Raw genomic sequence first — 14,795 nt, forward strand, 5'->3', positions numbered from 1 at the left:
AGATGTTTGTTTACTTGCTATGCTCCATCCAGAGCCTATTTCTGGAGCAGGTACTGGACGCAAGCCTGTGCCATTCCAGCACTGATCTTGCCAAGCCCTGAGCCAGGAGAGACAGCGGCAGTCACTTACCTTATCTCTCTGGCTCCAACCCAACCTTCTCTGGATATACCCAGTCATGACCTTTTTGCCCTGTTGGGAATTGCCCTTCTCTGCCACTAATGTTTAGCAGTAAATATTGCTCTTTCTGTTTCATTAAGGACAAGAGGAAGGAAGAAAGTTAAGGGTGATAAGAAAGGTTCTCTCAACTCATAAATTTTACTGATTTGAGGAAGTCTTAACTGGAGTTCCTTGGGAGTTCCCAGGGTCAAAGGAAACAGATCAGCATTTTTGGCCAATAGAATTTTTGCTATGGTTAGTCTCATTTCTGAAAGGGAACTGGAATACTAAGAGGTCATTTGACTAATTTAAGTAAGCCACAGCATGGATAAAGATAGCACCCAAGACTCTTGGTTTCAAATTTAGGACTGATACATCCATTGCCTAAGTTAAATTTATATTAAAAAGGTAGCTTTGGAAACTAATACCAAATTTTTTTTTTGGTAAATAGTTTCACCTTGTTTTTAGACCAATCACTTAAGTTGTCAGCTCTAAACCAATTAAGAAACCATAGTTAAAAAAAAAAAAAGAAACCATAGTTACAAACCGCTGAACTCCCTTCTGTGGAAGCCTGTCTATGCTGAAGAGTGAAGTAAAAGGGCAGTCAGAGATCCAGGGCCTTCCCCTCACACCAGCCCCCGGTTTTCAGCCTGGGCTAGACACCTTTTAGTCCTACAGTTCCTTCTCAGTTCCTATAAATCAACTCCACCTTTTTTAACAGTAAGATTCCTGTTACTTAGGTCGAAAATGGGAGGAAGGGAAAAGGCAAAGTTGGAATCCTGCCTGAATGAGAGTTACACTGTTTTCTGGTTCAGAAGCGTTCTCTAACCATCGATGAGCAGCTGCTCTTTGGGAGAATATTTCAGACCTCACTGCTTTTCTTCTTAAATTGTTGTTACTGATGAATAATTTTGTTTATCATGCAAGGAGAAGGAAAAAAAATTTTTTTTTTCCTTTCCTTTTTAAACTTATCCATCCATCTGAAAGCCATCAATCAGATGGCTCTGTAGGAAGAGTGAGGGCTGGCACCTGAACCAGGCAGAATCCTTTGCACGCTTAGTTCAGGACCAGATGATTGTCAGTGTCTAGCTTCCTCCAAGTGTCTGGGGAACAGAGGGTCACTCACTTTGTCAAAGACATCCTACTAATAAAAGGCAGTAGGACTAAAGTTAACACCAGTAGTCAATGGCAGGAAAAAAAAAAGGAAAATCAATCAGGAAATTATGACAAAACTATTCATACAACCTGGTTGGTTCCCATCCTTCTGGGCAAGGCAAAACTTCTAAATCTATCTGATTTAGAAATGAGCAAATGTTCGCTGGAGATTTTTGTGGCTACCTGTTTATCATTAGGGATTTGGAACCTATTATCCAAAACGAAGCTCCATTGGAGCCATAACCCCAGAGCTCCTACCCTCACAGCGCTGAAGTTTGGCTTGTCAGAGGGCACGTGTTAGGAAAGGAAACTGGCAGGGCTTCCCTGGTGGTCCAGTGGTTGAGAATCCACCTGCCAATGCAGGGGACACCAGTTCAATCCCCACTGTGGGAAAATCCTACATTCTATGGGAAGATCCTACATGCCCAGGGGCAACTAAGCCCATGTGCCACAACTACTGAAGCCCACATGACCTAGAGCCTGTGCCCCCCCAAGAAAAGCCACCGCAAAGAGAAGCCCACGCACTGAAACTAGAGAGTAGACCTCTTCTCTGCAACCAGAGAAAGACTGCTCACAGCAACAAAGACGCAGCACAGCCATAAATAAATAAATAAACAAATCTTTTTTAAAAAAAAATAAAACAGTAATCTGGCAGAGGTTATCAGCTCTCCTGCACTGACGTGCGTTTGTCTTTAACTCCTCACTGCCTGGAAGCATTTCTCTGGCAGGAATCAGGTTAATAACACCACAGACACGGCTAGTCTGATGAGAAGAGTTTTATGTGGGCGATACAAACTGAACAAGAACACCATAAACAAGGAAGGAAGCACAGGCTCAGCCAGGAAAGTGGCCACAAGGAGCAGGCGTGGAATTATTCAGGAGTGGTTTCAAATACCAACACCATATTTACATGTCTAATTTGGAACCTGGCTCTTTTTAAGCATCAGAGGAAGTCAGGGGAGAAACCATGCATGAGATTAAATATATATATATACATGTATACACAGAGACACCAACATTTTCACACTTCTTTTGTTCATTTTCCCCACAAGAAACAATCAGACGAAGGAAAAGCCCAGCCTCTTTTTCCTAAAGTCCCTATATTTATTATGGAGTTGGCAGAGAAGCCCCAGCTGAGGCTTGGATTCAAGGAGACAGACTTCACTCTCTTTGACCCTACACACCCCTGACAGTTTACCAATGGAACACTTGGAACATGGGTGGGAACGTTCAGAAGAGGCAAGAAAAAGTACAGCTCATTTAACTTATGCATTATACACAAGGGCATCAGTTTTTCCAAATACCTTCACACTTCGTCCTTTACTAGGTTCTCAGCAGACTTCTCACCTGCAGCAACAGAGCTCAGACAAGCTGTGAGACAGAGTAAGGTGGTACTTTGATCTGGTGAACACTGCTTTACTCAAGACAGTCACACATGCCAGGCCCTGGCAAATCCTCAGGGGGCTGTGGCTTCGTGCTTGGTGGAGTGGAAGGCTGGGCTTTTCCCCTCCCTAGATACCTCCTTGCTGCCGCCGTCGCCGCCAATGAGTGCTCCGCTGTTCCCTCCGGACCCAAGACAGCTGCTGGGCGTGTATGTGTGTAATTTATTGTTCTGCTGCTGTTGGCTCATCCCCGGGCGCTGGCTTCTCAACCTGTGACTCTGGAGGAATCAGATACTGGATCTCCTCTGTACTGATGGCTACCTTATCTGGCTGGAGCCACCTCTTGAAATGTTCCAAGGTGCTAGGAAAGAAGAGGAGGGAAGTGTGACTGCATCAGACTTCACTGACTAATTACTTAATGATTATCTCAGATACTCCAAGACTGCCTTCCCACCCACCACCAATTTCTTCCTAGAGTTGTTTTTCACTGCTAACACGGGGTGGGGGGCACAAATACTCCTCTGACAGCTGTGCATCCTGGCAGCTCCATGGTATAATTTACCCCCTAGTGGGCACTTGGGCGACACGCAGCACTAGGCCCCCCCTTCAAATGCAGTTTCTGAAGACTTGATGAGAACAGCTGAAGAGCCTATGCCTGTCTGGTCTTTCTTCCTCCAAACTGGAGAGAAGAGAAATTTTCAAGGGGAGGAAACATTTCAAATGAATACCAAATTATTGCATGTTAAGTTGCTTCAGTTGTGTCTGACTCTTTGTGACCCATGGACTGTAGCCCGCCAGGCTCCTCTGTCCATGGGGATTTTCCAGGCAAGAATACTGGAGTGGGTTGCCATGCCCTTCTCCAGGGGAATCTTCCCACCCAGGGATTAAACCCACGTCTCTTATGCCTTCTGTATTAGTAAGGCAGAAACCTGAGCATCTTGGTATCTCTGATACCTGAAGTAGTCTGAGGCTCAATTATATTTACAGCACTTAGTTGCACTAAGTATGGTTTTTCGGGTGTTTTTGTTTATTTAGTTCATTCTATAGCAAGATGCCAAGATGGAAACATCTGAATAGCAATGTCCCCCACAAAGGAATGGACACTACGCCAGGGGGCTCTTTTTTATTTGGATCTGTGGGAAGGAGGAGGGCTTCCCTGGTAGCTCAGCTGGTAAAGAATCCACCTGCAATGCGGGAGACCCCAGTTCGATTCCTGGGTCAAGAAGATCCCCTGGGGAAGCGGTAGGCTACCCACTCCAGTATTCTTGGGCTTCTCTGGGGGCTCAGATGGTAAAAAATCCACCTGCAATGCAGGAGACCTGGGTTTGATCCCTGGGTTGGGAAGATGCTGTGGAGAAGGGCACGGCAACCCACTGCAGTATTGTTGCCTGGAGAACCAATCCCATGGACAGAGGAGCCTGCCAAGCTATAGTTCATGGGGCTGCAAAGAGTCGGACATGACTGAGCGACCAAGCACAGCACAGTGGAGAGGGGGAAGTATCCCTGCCTACCTTCCTTGAGCATCCAGAATCCTTCCCTAAAGGTATTAGACATTCACAGTAAAATACAAATGACTAGAAATAATGTAAAGCTCATTCTATGCTCTTCAACAGCAAAAAGTCATAAGCTAAGAAATAAGGCCATAACCAGCAGATTTCAGACACCTACAATGGGGGAATCATGTTGTGGACAGTATAATTTCCCAGCCCATTGCTCCCTTGCCAAAAGCATATGATGAGGAGGGGTCTTCACATACATGAAGAAACACACAATTCCACTACAAAATGGTCTGTGCTTAAAACATACACTTTTAGGTTTAAAACCAAATGCATATCTGTTTCCTGTGCTTGTTCTGAACAGAAAGAAGCATTCCCACAGATGTAGGCTCGGGACCATACTATGTGGGTATTTAATCTTCATCTACTACACGTTTCATAAAATAGTTCCAATTATTTCTACAAGGATTATTTTAGGTATTAATAAATACACAGAAACATGAACTTGAGTTGGTGCTGATCTGATTTCAGAGAAAAAGAATTCCTATTTGAGAATTATGCAACAGAAAATTGTCATTGTTTCTCAGAACTAGAGAGGAAGGACATATTAATATTAGAGGGGAGAGAATATAATACCAAATTATTAGTGGCTCAGGAACCTGTGCATCTTCATCTTTTGTGTTTGAGTCAGTTTACTGGGAAAAGAAAAGAGTAAATTTTATATTATTTTCTGAACCCTTGGATGGAGCTGGCCTGACCTTAGATGCCATCCTGATTTCTGAAGGATCTGGGGCCACCTTGAGTATTTGAGATAATGTAAGTGAAAATACTTTGCAAGTTAAAAAATAAAATGTAACTATGAAGTTCTATTTACATACTGTCCATGATTTCAGCAGCTGTATTCATCTGATACCATGGGACTCTGAAAATCAATGTTAATGATAGGTTGTAAACTTAGGTTAAGTCATAGTCCCCTAAAACCTTGCGTTAAAATTCAGGTTTTTATTTCCCTCATTGACTTTCATGTTGAATAATTTCTTAGAGAATTTTAAAATTCTGTTAGGAAGAATAATATTAGGAATAACTAACACTTTGTACTGACCCTGTGCCAGGCACAAGTTCTAAGTGCTTTATACACAGTAACTCATTTAAGGCTCATAACAACCTTATGAGGTAAGAGCTACTACTCCTGCTTCACAGAGCAGGAAGCTGAGACACACATGGGTTACTCACCCAGTAAGTGGCAGAGCGCCTGTGCCCGGTGGCAAACACCATCCTGCTCTTTGTGACAGAATGCCCTCTCCTCCTTTCTGCATCTGGCCCACCTGCAGACAACTGTTTCCCTTTGATACAAAACCAGAGCCCAGAGGGAGCTCAATGGTCTTTCAACTCTTAAAGCACATTGTCTCTTCTGCTCATCTGGCTCTTATGCTGCCTCATTTTGTTAGGTATGTCTTCATATATATTCTTCTCACCCCAAACTAGTTCTGAGGACCAAAAGAAGGGTCTAGAACATCGTTACATCTCCCCCTTCATGCCCATGACGTCGAGCTCAGTGCCTTTACACCAGAGATGCTTAAGAAATTCACTCATTTATGCTACACAAATTTGAGTGTCTACAATATGACAGAAACTCTGTAAGGCAGTGGAGATTCACAGGTAAGACGACTTGGTTCCAGCTGCTGACTGATGACTAGTTTCTCAGGTGCAGTGTGTACGTAAAAATGAAGACGATGGTCAACTCTGTTGAACCTATGATCAAGATGTAGGGGGGGAATTTGCTTTTTGGCAAAAATATCCTTTCTCAAAAATTTGCCTCTGGACTAAGAGCAAATAAGGCAACCTTAAAAAGGATGATATTTAGCTCAGAAAAGCTGCTGTTGATATCAAATTATATCTGGACTCAGATGTCACTCTCCCTGACTTCTTTAGAGGAAGAGAAATGCTTTCGGTGAAACAGACTATCACCTGGAGGAGGACTAGGAATCAATTACCTCTCATCAGAATCAAGTCCATCCACAAAGAACTCAGATGCTAACTTCTCCTGGAGGAACCGGTCCCAGCATTCCTTCTTTGCTTGGGCCAGGGTTCGAAGCATGTCCTTGGAAGTCACTTCCTGATTTAAACCTTTGATTCTTCTCAGTTTCTTCTCTAAAGAGAGAGGAAGTTGAGCTTAACAAGGAAATTGAATATGAAACAGAAGTAATCTAAAATGCAAAATGCCAACTGAAAAATTCTTATTGATGAATACAAGCACATTGCTCTCATTTTTTTAAGGACAAATGTACATTTTTCTTTTTTCTTCACAACATCTTCACTCTACATTGTATCAAACAAATGTTTAACTCCAGAAAAGGGAAAACCATAGCTTCTCATAAATAAATTGATGGCATATTTTCTTTGAAATCACAGAAGCCCAGCAGGTATCTCTCCAAGGAAAGCTTGTTTTCCCTGGCATGTGATGTGTATACTGTTGTCTTTTTCCAACTCCTGAAAATAGTTTCTCTGAGGAGTAAATGGTTGGGTTGTTGTTTTTTTTTTTGGTCACAGTGTCATAAAGTGGTTTTCAAACCTCATGAGAAAGAATCAGAGAAATGGAGAGAGATTCAACGGTTCATTAGACACTAAAATTAACTTGATGAGAACACGATAATAAGAGACGTTTAAGATCACGATGTGTGATTAAATTCTTGATTAAAGAAAAGGAATCTCCTAACAGTTTTTTCTGAAAGTTGTTCTACTTGTGGCCTGAATGTTGGAGCCTTAATAAAAACAAACATCTTATAATCCCTGTGAGAGCAGTCCATATGGCTTCCTGACAATACATGTTTAGTTACTCTTTGCAGTTTAAGTAAGAACACAAGAAAGAGGGACTTCTCTGGTGGTCCGGTGGCTAAGGATCCAAGCTCCCAATGTGGGCGGCCCAGGCTGAATCTTTAGTCAGAGAACGAGATCCTACATGGTGCAACTAAGATCAAAGATCCTGGGTGCCTCACTTAGACCTGGTGCAGTGAAATAAATAAATATTTAAGAATAAAGAATCCAAGAAAGGGTATCACCATTTGTTTTCTGCCTTAATTTAGTCTTGCCTCCAACTATAATAAATGGGTAAATGATGGCTTTTTGGAGGGGATAGGTGGACATCAAACCCAGGACCAATAGAAACTTTATGATTCACAATCTGGTTTTCATTTCTAAGCAAGCCGCATCAACTAGAACCCACTTATCAAAACAAACACCTTTTGTTGCTACAAGTTACCACCAAAAGCTCACCATGTGAAAAAAAAGAAAAAAAACCAACCTACAGTTGATAAATGTTAAATATTTGAGGATTTTTTTCTCTCCAGGAGGATGTAAAAAGGATTATGTATATCTCACGTTGAATTGGTTAAAAGTTTTTAATTGTTGCTTTTAGTGGATTCTCTGATATAAGTTTATTTGGCAATAAAAACAATCTTTATATTGTCAGACCTTGTCAAGGTGGGAAGGAATCTTTGAGGCTGGAAAAAGTCTTCCCCTTTCCATGGGCTGAGTCCCTAGTTAGGTGTGATCAGGCAGAAACAGGCACCTTGCATCCTCCAAACCTGTCCTCCATTGTTACCCAGGCTCTGCCACAGGTAAAAGGACATTTTAATCATCATGTTAACTGATTTTAGAAAAGATAAGTGGAATTTTAACTTTCTGAACCAGTCTTCACCAATCAAAGACATGACTGATTCCATGAAAGATTCTTCTTTTCCCAGGACACAGAGCACCAACAAGCCAGAGGATCTGGTTCCCCAGCTTCCTCAGACTGTTGCTTCTTCTCCCTACCATCACTGAAGACAGATTCTGACTGCCATAACACAACTGTTAACGTCTTTGGCCATTGCTGCATGGATGACTATCCTATTTCTGGTGTCTTCCCAACAAATTTCACATTACACCCTCATCTTTTTCACTAGCCATCATTCCACATGTGTTTTTCTCATATCTTTTTTTTTTTTCTTGCATATCATTAACCAAATGCCTTTTGTTTTTCCAAGACATTTCTTAGCAATATGTAAACTCTATTCTGACTCTTCTTTCTGTCCTTCCTCAAAAGCTTCTTCCAGAACTGTCTTTTCTTCTTCAAATAATTATTCCCAGGTTTGGCTTTGTGACATGTTGTGATGGGTCTCATGTTTAATAAAACAGGATATCACAATTCTGAAATTTGGCGATCCTGTCCAAGACTGGATATTTGTCTTTCCCCTATCAAGGGACAATCTGAATCTCTTTCCTGAGTTAGGAGTCTCTCTAAATACTTACGGCCATAAAGATAAGTTGTGGTCAGGAAATATTTTTAAAGTGAAATGGCTAACAAGAGGAAGAATGAACTTTATGTCAATATGTTGTTGTTTAGTCGGGAAGTTGTATCCAACTCTTGGAACCCCATGGACGGTAGCCCACCAGGCTCCTCTATCCATGGGATTTCCCAGGCCAGAATACTATAGTGGGTTGTCATTTCCTTTTCCAGGGGATGTTCCCAATCCAGGGATCAAACCCGAGCGTCCTGCATTAGTAGGCAGATTCTTTACCACTGAGCCACCAGGGAAGCCCATTATATCAACATACTCCCATCCCAACAATCATTCTATTAAATATAACAGTTTCTCAAACTGTAGCATCAGAAATAAAAATGGAGCTCTGGGGCCATGACCTTTTTCTTTCAGGAAGGCATAAGCTTTGACACTTTTAGGTAACCTGAATACATGAGCCACTAAGAGTAGGTAAGAGTGGTCTATAGAATGCCAACAAATAAGCAAAATTGAGATGAAACAGAGGCCAGAGATGACAAAGACTGTTTTAAGGGATGTACTGGGAAAAGGGGGCTCCTTCCCAAAAACCGAAACCCCCTGTAGAATTACATCTGACAGATACATGTGGTAAGGACAAAAAGAAAAATTAAGAATAGAAAACCAGATTTGATGTAATAGAACTTCAACATGCTTCCTTAAAACCTCCAGCTTCGGATTTAAACCAACAAACAAAAAAACCATCTAACTTACCTAAAGATGCTAAATACACTTCTGAATCCTGCAAGGGAGCCCAAGGCTTTACAGCTGGCTGTGGTGCGAAGTGTGGGGCCTCCCTCTGGCCTGTGCCTGCAGGGTAAGAATCCATAAAGGAGTCTGAGAAGGCATTGCTGGCACTGTCCTCTTGGTCAGGATGTGGCAGGCAGGAACAGATTTCAGCCCAAAGATCTGGGCCAGATCTTGTGGTTGTAGAGTCAATGCTTTCAAACATTTTCATTTGGAATCTGAGCTGAAAAACAGAACCTCAAGTGAATAAGAACTGACTTGGGAAGAAGGTTATACCCTTTAATTAGTTTCTCCTAACAAAATTTAAAATGTCTTCTATTACATTCTTATGTTATAGATAAAAAGATGACAAAAGGGTAACTGGGTTTCTCTTCTGGCTTTGCACTCGGGTTGTTTTCATAATGAAGTTTGTCTTTTAAAATAGAATTTCTATAAGCCAGACACAAAAGACTGAATGATTGAACGATTCCATTTTCATGAGGTCTCTGCAGTCAAACTCACAGAGACAGAAAATAAAGTGGTGGTTGGGATGGGGATGGTAATGGGAGTTATTGTTTAATGGCCACAGAGTTTTAGTTTGGGAAATTCTAGAAATGGATGGTGGTGATGGCTGTGTAATAATGTTAATGCCACTGAACAATACATCTAAAAATGGTTAAAATGGTAAATGCACATTATGGATGTTTTACACATATGCGAGCACACACACAGAGGTATTTCTACAACATTTCCAGTGAGGACGACCGTCCTGCACTTTCCTCCAAAGATCTCCAAGATGCAACCACTTTGTCCTCAACCAATTAAATTTTGTTTTCAATAGGACACAGACTAAAGGTCCTGCACAGTTCCATGTACAGTACAACAGGATAATAAAAATGCTGCTGGGTGAAACCTGTCTGTCAGAGTGCTGGCCCATGGGCTCATTATATGGAGAAGCTGAGCTATATGCCTCATGTTCTTATTTAAAAAAACAAAACAGAAAGACATTTTCATCATTTTACAGATGAAAAAAATGAGGATCCAGAAGCATAACTTGCCAAAGATACATTACTGGTATAAAGTGAAACCCCTGATTGGAAACCAGACCCCCGCCGCTCCAAAAGCCATGTTTTTACCCAATAAAACTCAGCCTCTTTGTGACTATACTGAAAATAACATGAGCAGAGCTAAGAGGGAACAGCGACGCACAAAACCTGGGGGCTTTCATAACTATCTAGTCTAGGAGGATGAACTGACACCTCCTTTCAGGAGGGACCTTTGAGATTAGGAAGGCTGCTTAGTAAAAGATCTGAATAATTCCAGGAGCGAGAACCCAGGAAGCTCAGGGCCCGGAAGTAAAAGGCCCGATGTCACGGAGGCCCAGTATGAACTGATGCCAAGGGTCACAGTGAGGCTCCACTCCCATTCCGAAGTCGTTTGAACCCACCCACACCAAAACTTTGCTAGCATCAGAGCCCCGGTCCCCCGGTCCCTACTAGGAAGTACCGTCCAGAGCGGAGAAAGAACCCTCGTGTCCAGATCCGGGGCCTCAATCACTTCAGCCTCAAGGACTGGCTAGGCGGGACGACTCAGGCCTCGAGGCACCTCTGTGGTATCTCGGAATGCGGCCGGAGCCAGGGATAGAAAACGTTGCGCAGCCCTGCGCCTCTTCCCCTTACCACGACCGCCTGCCAGCAGCCAGCAAACGCTCAGCTCAGTTTCTTTGCAGGCAGCAGGGAAGAAGTAGGGAGGCGGAGTCTCCAGGTGACGGATCCCGGGAGTCCTCCAACCAACGCCCAACCTAGAGATGTTCTGTGCGTCGATTGGTCAAGAGGAGCTCAGCTGGGTAAGGAAGTGAGCCACATAGTGCTTCGGAAACGATGGGCGGGACTGTTGTTGCCTGGATACGATAGAGAACACACCCACCGCCCCTGTTTTCCTGGGGGCCAGGTTGATTCCACCTATATCAGGGCGTTCCAGCCGCGCGGACACCGCTTTCCACGTTTTTCCTGCTCGGATAGGGAAGCCCAGTTTCCAAGCCCTGACTTTTCTTGGTTCCCTGAGCAAGTTAGTCTCCTCAGCAGTTCTCTGGACTGGTGTTGGTCCCCTAAAATTTCAGACCTTCGACACGTAAATTAGAGAACTTATGTATGCACCTTGAATGGGGGACGGAGGCGATTACTTTCCTTACTCCCACAGGAGATCCATGTCCTTTTCACCAGTTATGACGCTGTCCCACATTAATTTAGTCAATAAGCATCAAGCTCTGCTGTGTTCTAGGCATTGTGTTAAGCGGGAATTCAAGACAGGTAAGACTTGGTATGGGTCCCAGCTTTATGGCTTAGGAGGAAGCGCCATGGAGACAGACACGTTTACAAATCACAGCAAAGAGTTAGATATGACGGAAATGTGGCCAGAGTACATAAAGGAGCCAGTGGTCATGGGAGGTGCGTGTCAGAAAGGCCTTTTTTTTTTTTTTTTTGAGAAGATGACCTTTGATATCCTTCAGGGGTTCGCTGAGACATAACTTTCCCAACCTGATCTCCAATTTCCAGGGCCGATTACTCTCTCACAAAGATATATGTGAGAAAAGACAGTAGCCACCCATCTGTAGAAGTAGCTTGGCTGAGGGTATAGTCTCTAGATGTGTCTGAAGCTACTCAGTGTGGCTTTGGTGGTGATAACTACCACTATGTGAAAGGGAACTACAAGGTACTCTTTTACTTACATTTATGACCATTCTTAGAATATGCAAACAGTAGGAAGTGGAAAGCAAGAAAGTTAGAAAACAAAGGAGCAAATAATAGGCAAGATTTTGCCAGTGCTTATTCATAGAGAATATATGAGGATGGGCAGTTTCCCAGAGTCCTCCAACTGCTGCCTGACCTGCGGACATGAATCTTGTAGCATCTGATTCATGGAAAGGATGGCTGTCATAGATTTATGGGTGCTTCATTGAACTGCTGCATAGCCTTTCAACTCACTTATGAAGTTTTATCTAATTTCCCGCTCACCAAAGAATACCCTCTTGATTTCAAATTTGGCCACCCGTATCTTACATATCTTGATACCAGTATGAGGGTTCCTTTAACATTAGGCACAAACAGTGGCTGATGTAAAATTGAATACACCTTTCAACTTAAAGTGACAGTTGTAAATTAACAAATGGTCACCTTTTCTGATAGGGCTGCCCAGGTGGTGCAGTGGTAAGCAGTGTACCTGCCAATGCAGGAGACGAAGTTTCAATCCCTGGCTTGGGAAGATCCCCTGGAGAAGGAAATGGTAACCCACTCCAGTATTCTTGCCTGAAAAATTCCATCGACAGAGGAACCTGACAGTGTACAGTCCATGGAGTTGCAGAGTTGGACACCACTGAGCACAGCACACCCTTACTGATTCATCCATGTCGTTTAAGTTTAATTAGTGTGTGTGCTGAATAAATCCAAACCAGATCCTGGACTTGCAAAGCTGAAACTATAAGCCTGATGATCTTCCTCTTCCCAAGGACTGCTCACACTTGGAAGCCACATGACAGCAGTCAACATCCTTCTATCTTAGGTATCTGTTTTCCCACAGTGTGATTAGTACAAATATGTTTTTTATTTGTATTCTCAACCAGTCTAGGCCTTCACTAAGGTCAGGAACCATGTCTTTCTTACCTTTGTATCTCTGAAGCCAAGTAATGCTTGGCAAATGTTAAAAATTTATTTGATGTCTGAATGTTTAAATTAGAAACCTTTTGGTAAAAGACTACACTGAACTGGAGCTAGACCTTCTGATTCACTCTTCAGTCTCTTCTCCAAGTGGCAACCAGGGTAATCTTTCTGGAATGAAAATTGGATCATCTCTCACACACACACACAAATTGGATCATCACACACACAAACAAACACAAACACACACGCCAGAAACTCTTTGATAATTCCCCATTGCTCTTAAAGGCTTAAATTCTTATAGTAAGTTAGGTAGAGTTCTTAGTTCAAACAATAGAGCTTATTCTAGCCAGTTTAAGCAGTAAAAGGGATTAATTAAAGCTGCTCTGTACAATATAAATTCTGTAATGATAGAAATGTTCTGTATCTGAGTTGTCCAATAAGGTATCCACTAGTTTTATGTGATTCTTGAGCACATGAGATGCAGCTTCTGTAACTGAATAACTGAATTTTAAATTTTCTTTCACTTTAATTAATTTAAATAGCCACATATGGCTAATGACTATTCTGTTGACCACAGGATTAAAGTATATTAAACAGTAAACAGAATCTCAAGAGGGGCCAGAGTCAGACTTGGGGTCTGTATAGCCAGGAGTTTCTAAACCTCAGTCAAGGACTTCTCAGGGAGCACCCAGTGCCACTCAATGTAGATACTGCAGCTGGGCACTGGACACAGGAACTTCCCCCATGTTAGTCCCCAATATAACTCCATATAGCAATATACAAATCCCTCCAATGCTATCTTGTTGGACATGAATTCCACACTGCCTGCTTCCTCTGCTATTATGCCTCTGAACCAAAGGCCCTGCCTGATCAAAGGAGCCCAGGTGATGGATGCCCAAGTTGCTAGGGAGTCTGGGAAGGCCAGTTTCTAGATCCTACCTCTTGGAAACAGTACTTCATGTGGGAAATTACCCACACAAAGAAGAGTGTTGAGAACACGCTAGATGTCCAAAGGGTATGAGAACAGTCTACTTTGCTTGGTTTATGTCAGTGCTTTCCAAACTTTAATATGCAGTCAGATCATCTGAGGATCTTGTTAAAATGGAGATTCTCACTCAGGGGCTGTGAAGGGAAGAGGAAAAAGATTTTGCAGTTCCAACAAGTTGCTGGATGTTTCCCACGTTGCTAATCCACAGACCACATTTTGAGCAGCAAGGCTTTATACAATTCCACAAGGACTCCCTCTCTAGACCTCTCTTATAGCTTTCTTCTTGTCTGTGTTTCAGACACATTCTGAAAGACACTCTTTCCAAAAACAAACACAAAAAACTTTATTGAAATATAATTCACACTCCATAAGATTCACCCTTTTGTCATGTGGCTGGTTCTCAGAGGTCTTGGCTTATCTTGATTTGGCTGTTTCTGAGCCTGTTCTGCAGCTCTCTTATGAATCCTTTGAGGCACCAATATCCGTTCAATAATTCCATCTCTTATGAAGTTAACTGGAGTTAGTTTCAGTATTTTGCATTTAAGAATTCTGACAAATACATCTTCTGATCCACTTGGAGTTTTAATCTCAGGACAGGACCATGTGCGAAGGCAAATGGGAGATCTCTAGTCCTCATGCTGTTAAGGAGAAGGACAAATGTAAAAATATTTTTTCTGGGGTGTGTGTGCTTAATTACATATATGACAGCTTTATTGAGTTACAAAAAGTGAAAGTCACTCAGTAGTGTCCGACTCTTTGGGCGATCCCATGAACTGTATAATGTAGCCTGCCAGGCTTTTCTGTCCATGGAATTCTCCAAATGAGAGTACTGGAGTGAGTTGCCAATTTCTTCTCCAGGGGATCTTCCCAACCCAGGGATTGAACCCGGGTCTCCTGCATTGCAGGCAGATTCTTTACCG

At 42.5% G+C, this 14,795-nt stretch overlaps 1 protein-coding gene across 4 annotated transcripts; it reads right to left on the reverse strand.

Annotated features, from left to right (window-relative positions):
* Positions 1–2,074: 2,074 nt before the first annotated feature.
* CCDC32 (coiled-coil domain containing 32) lies at positions 2,075–11,045 on the reverse strand. 4 transcript variants are annotated; one of them, XM_043471490.1, is made up of 5 exons: positions 10,738–10,987; positions 9,220–9,470; positions 6,184–6,340; positions 4,826–4,884; positions 2,918–3,054 (listed from the first exon to the last, which is right to left on the reverse strand). In XM_043471490.1, exons 2-4 carry the CDS (start codon positions 9,461–9,463, stop codon positions 4,833–4,835), a joined length of 453 nt encoding a protein of 150 aa, XP_043327425.1. In that variant the 5' UTR covers positions 9,464–9,470; positions 10,738–10,987; the 3' UTR covers positions 2,918–3,054; positions 4,826–4,832. The 4 variants fall into 4 exon arrangements, with proteins under 4 accessions (XP_043327422.1, XP_043327421.1, XP_043327424.1 ...); XM_043471487.1 differs by lacking the exon at positions 4,826–4,884 and having other exon boundaries at positions 2,075–3,054; positions 9,220–9,475; positions 10,911–11,045; XM_043471486.1 differs by lacking the exon at positions 4,826–4,884 and having other exon boundaries at positions 2,075–3,054; positions 10,738–10,984.
* Between the last annotated feature and the right edge of the window lie 3,750 nt (positions 11,046–14,795).

Source organism: Cervus canadensis, chromosome 6 (assembly GCF_019320065.1).
Source record: "Cervus canadensis isolate Bull #8, Minnesota chromosome 6, ASM1932006v1, whole genome shotgun sequence".
Taxonomy (NCBI): Eukaryota; Metazoa; Chordata; class Mammalia; order Artiodactyla; family Cervidae; genus Cervus; species Cervus canadensis.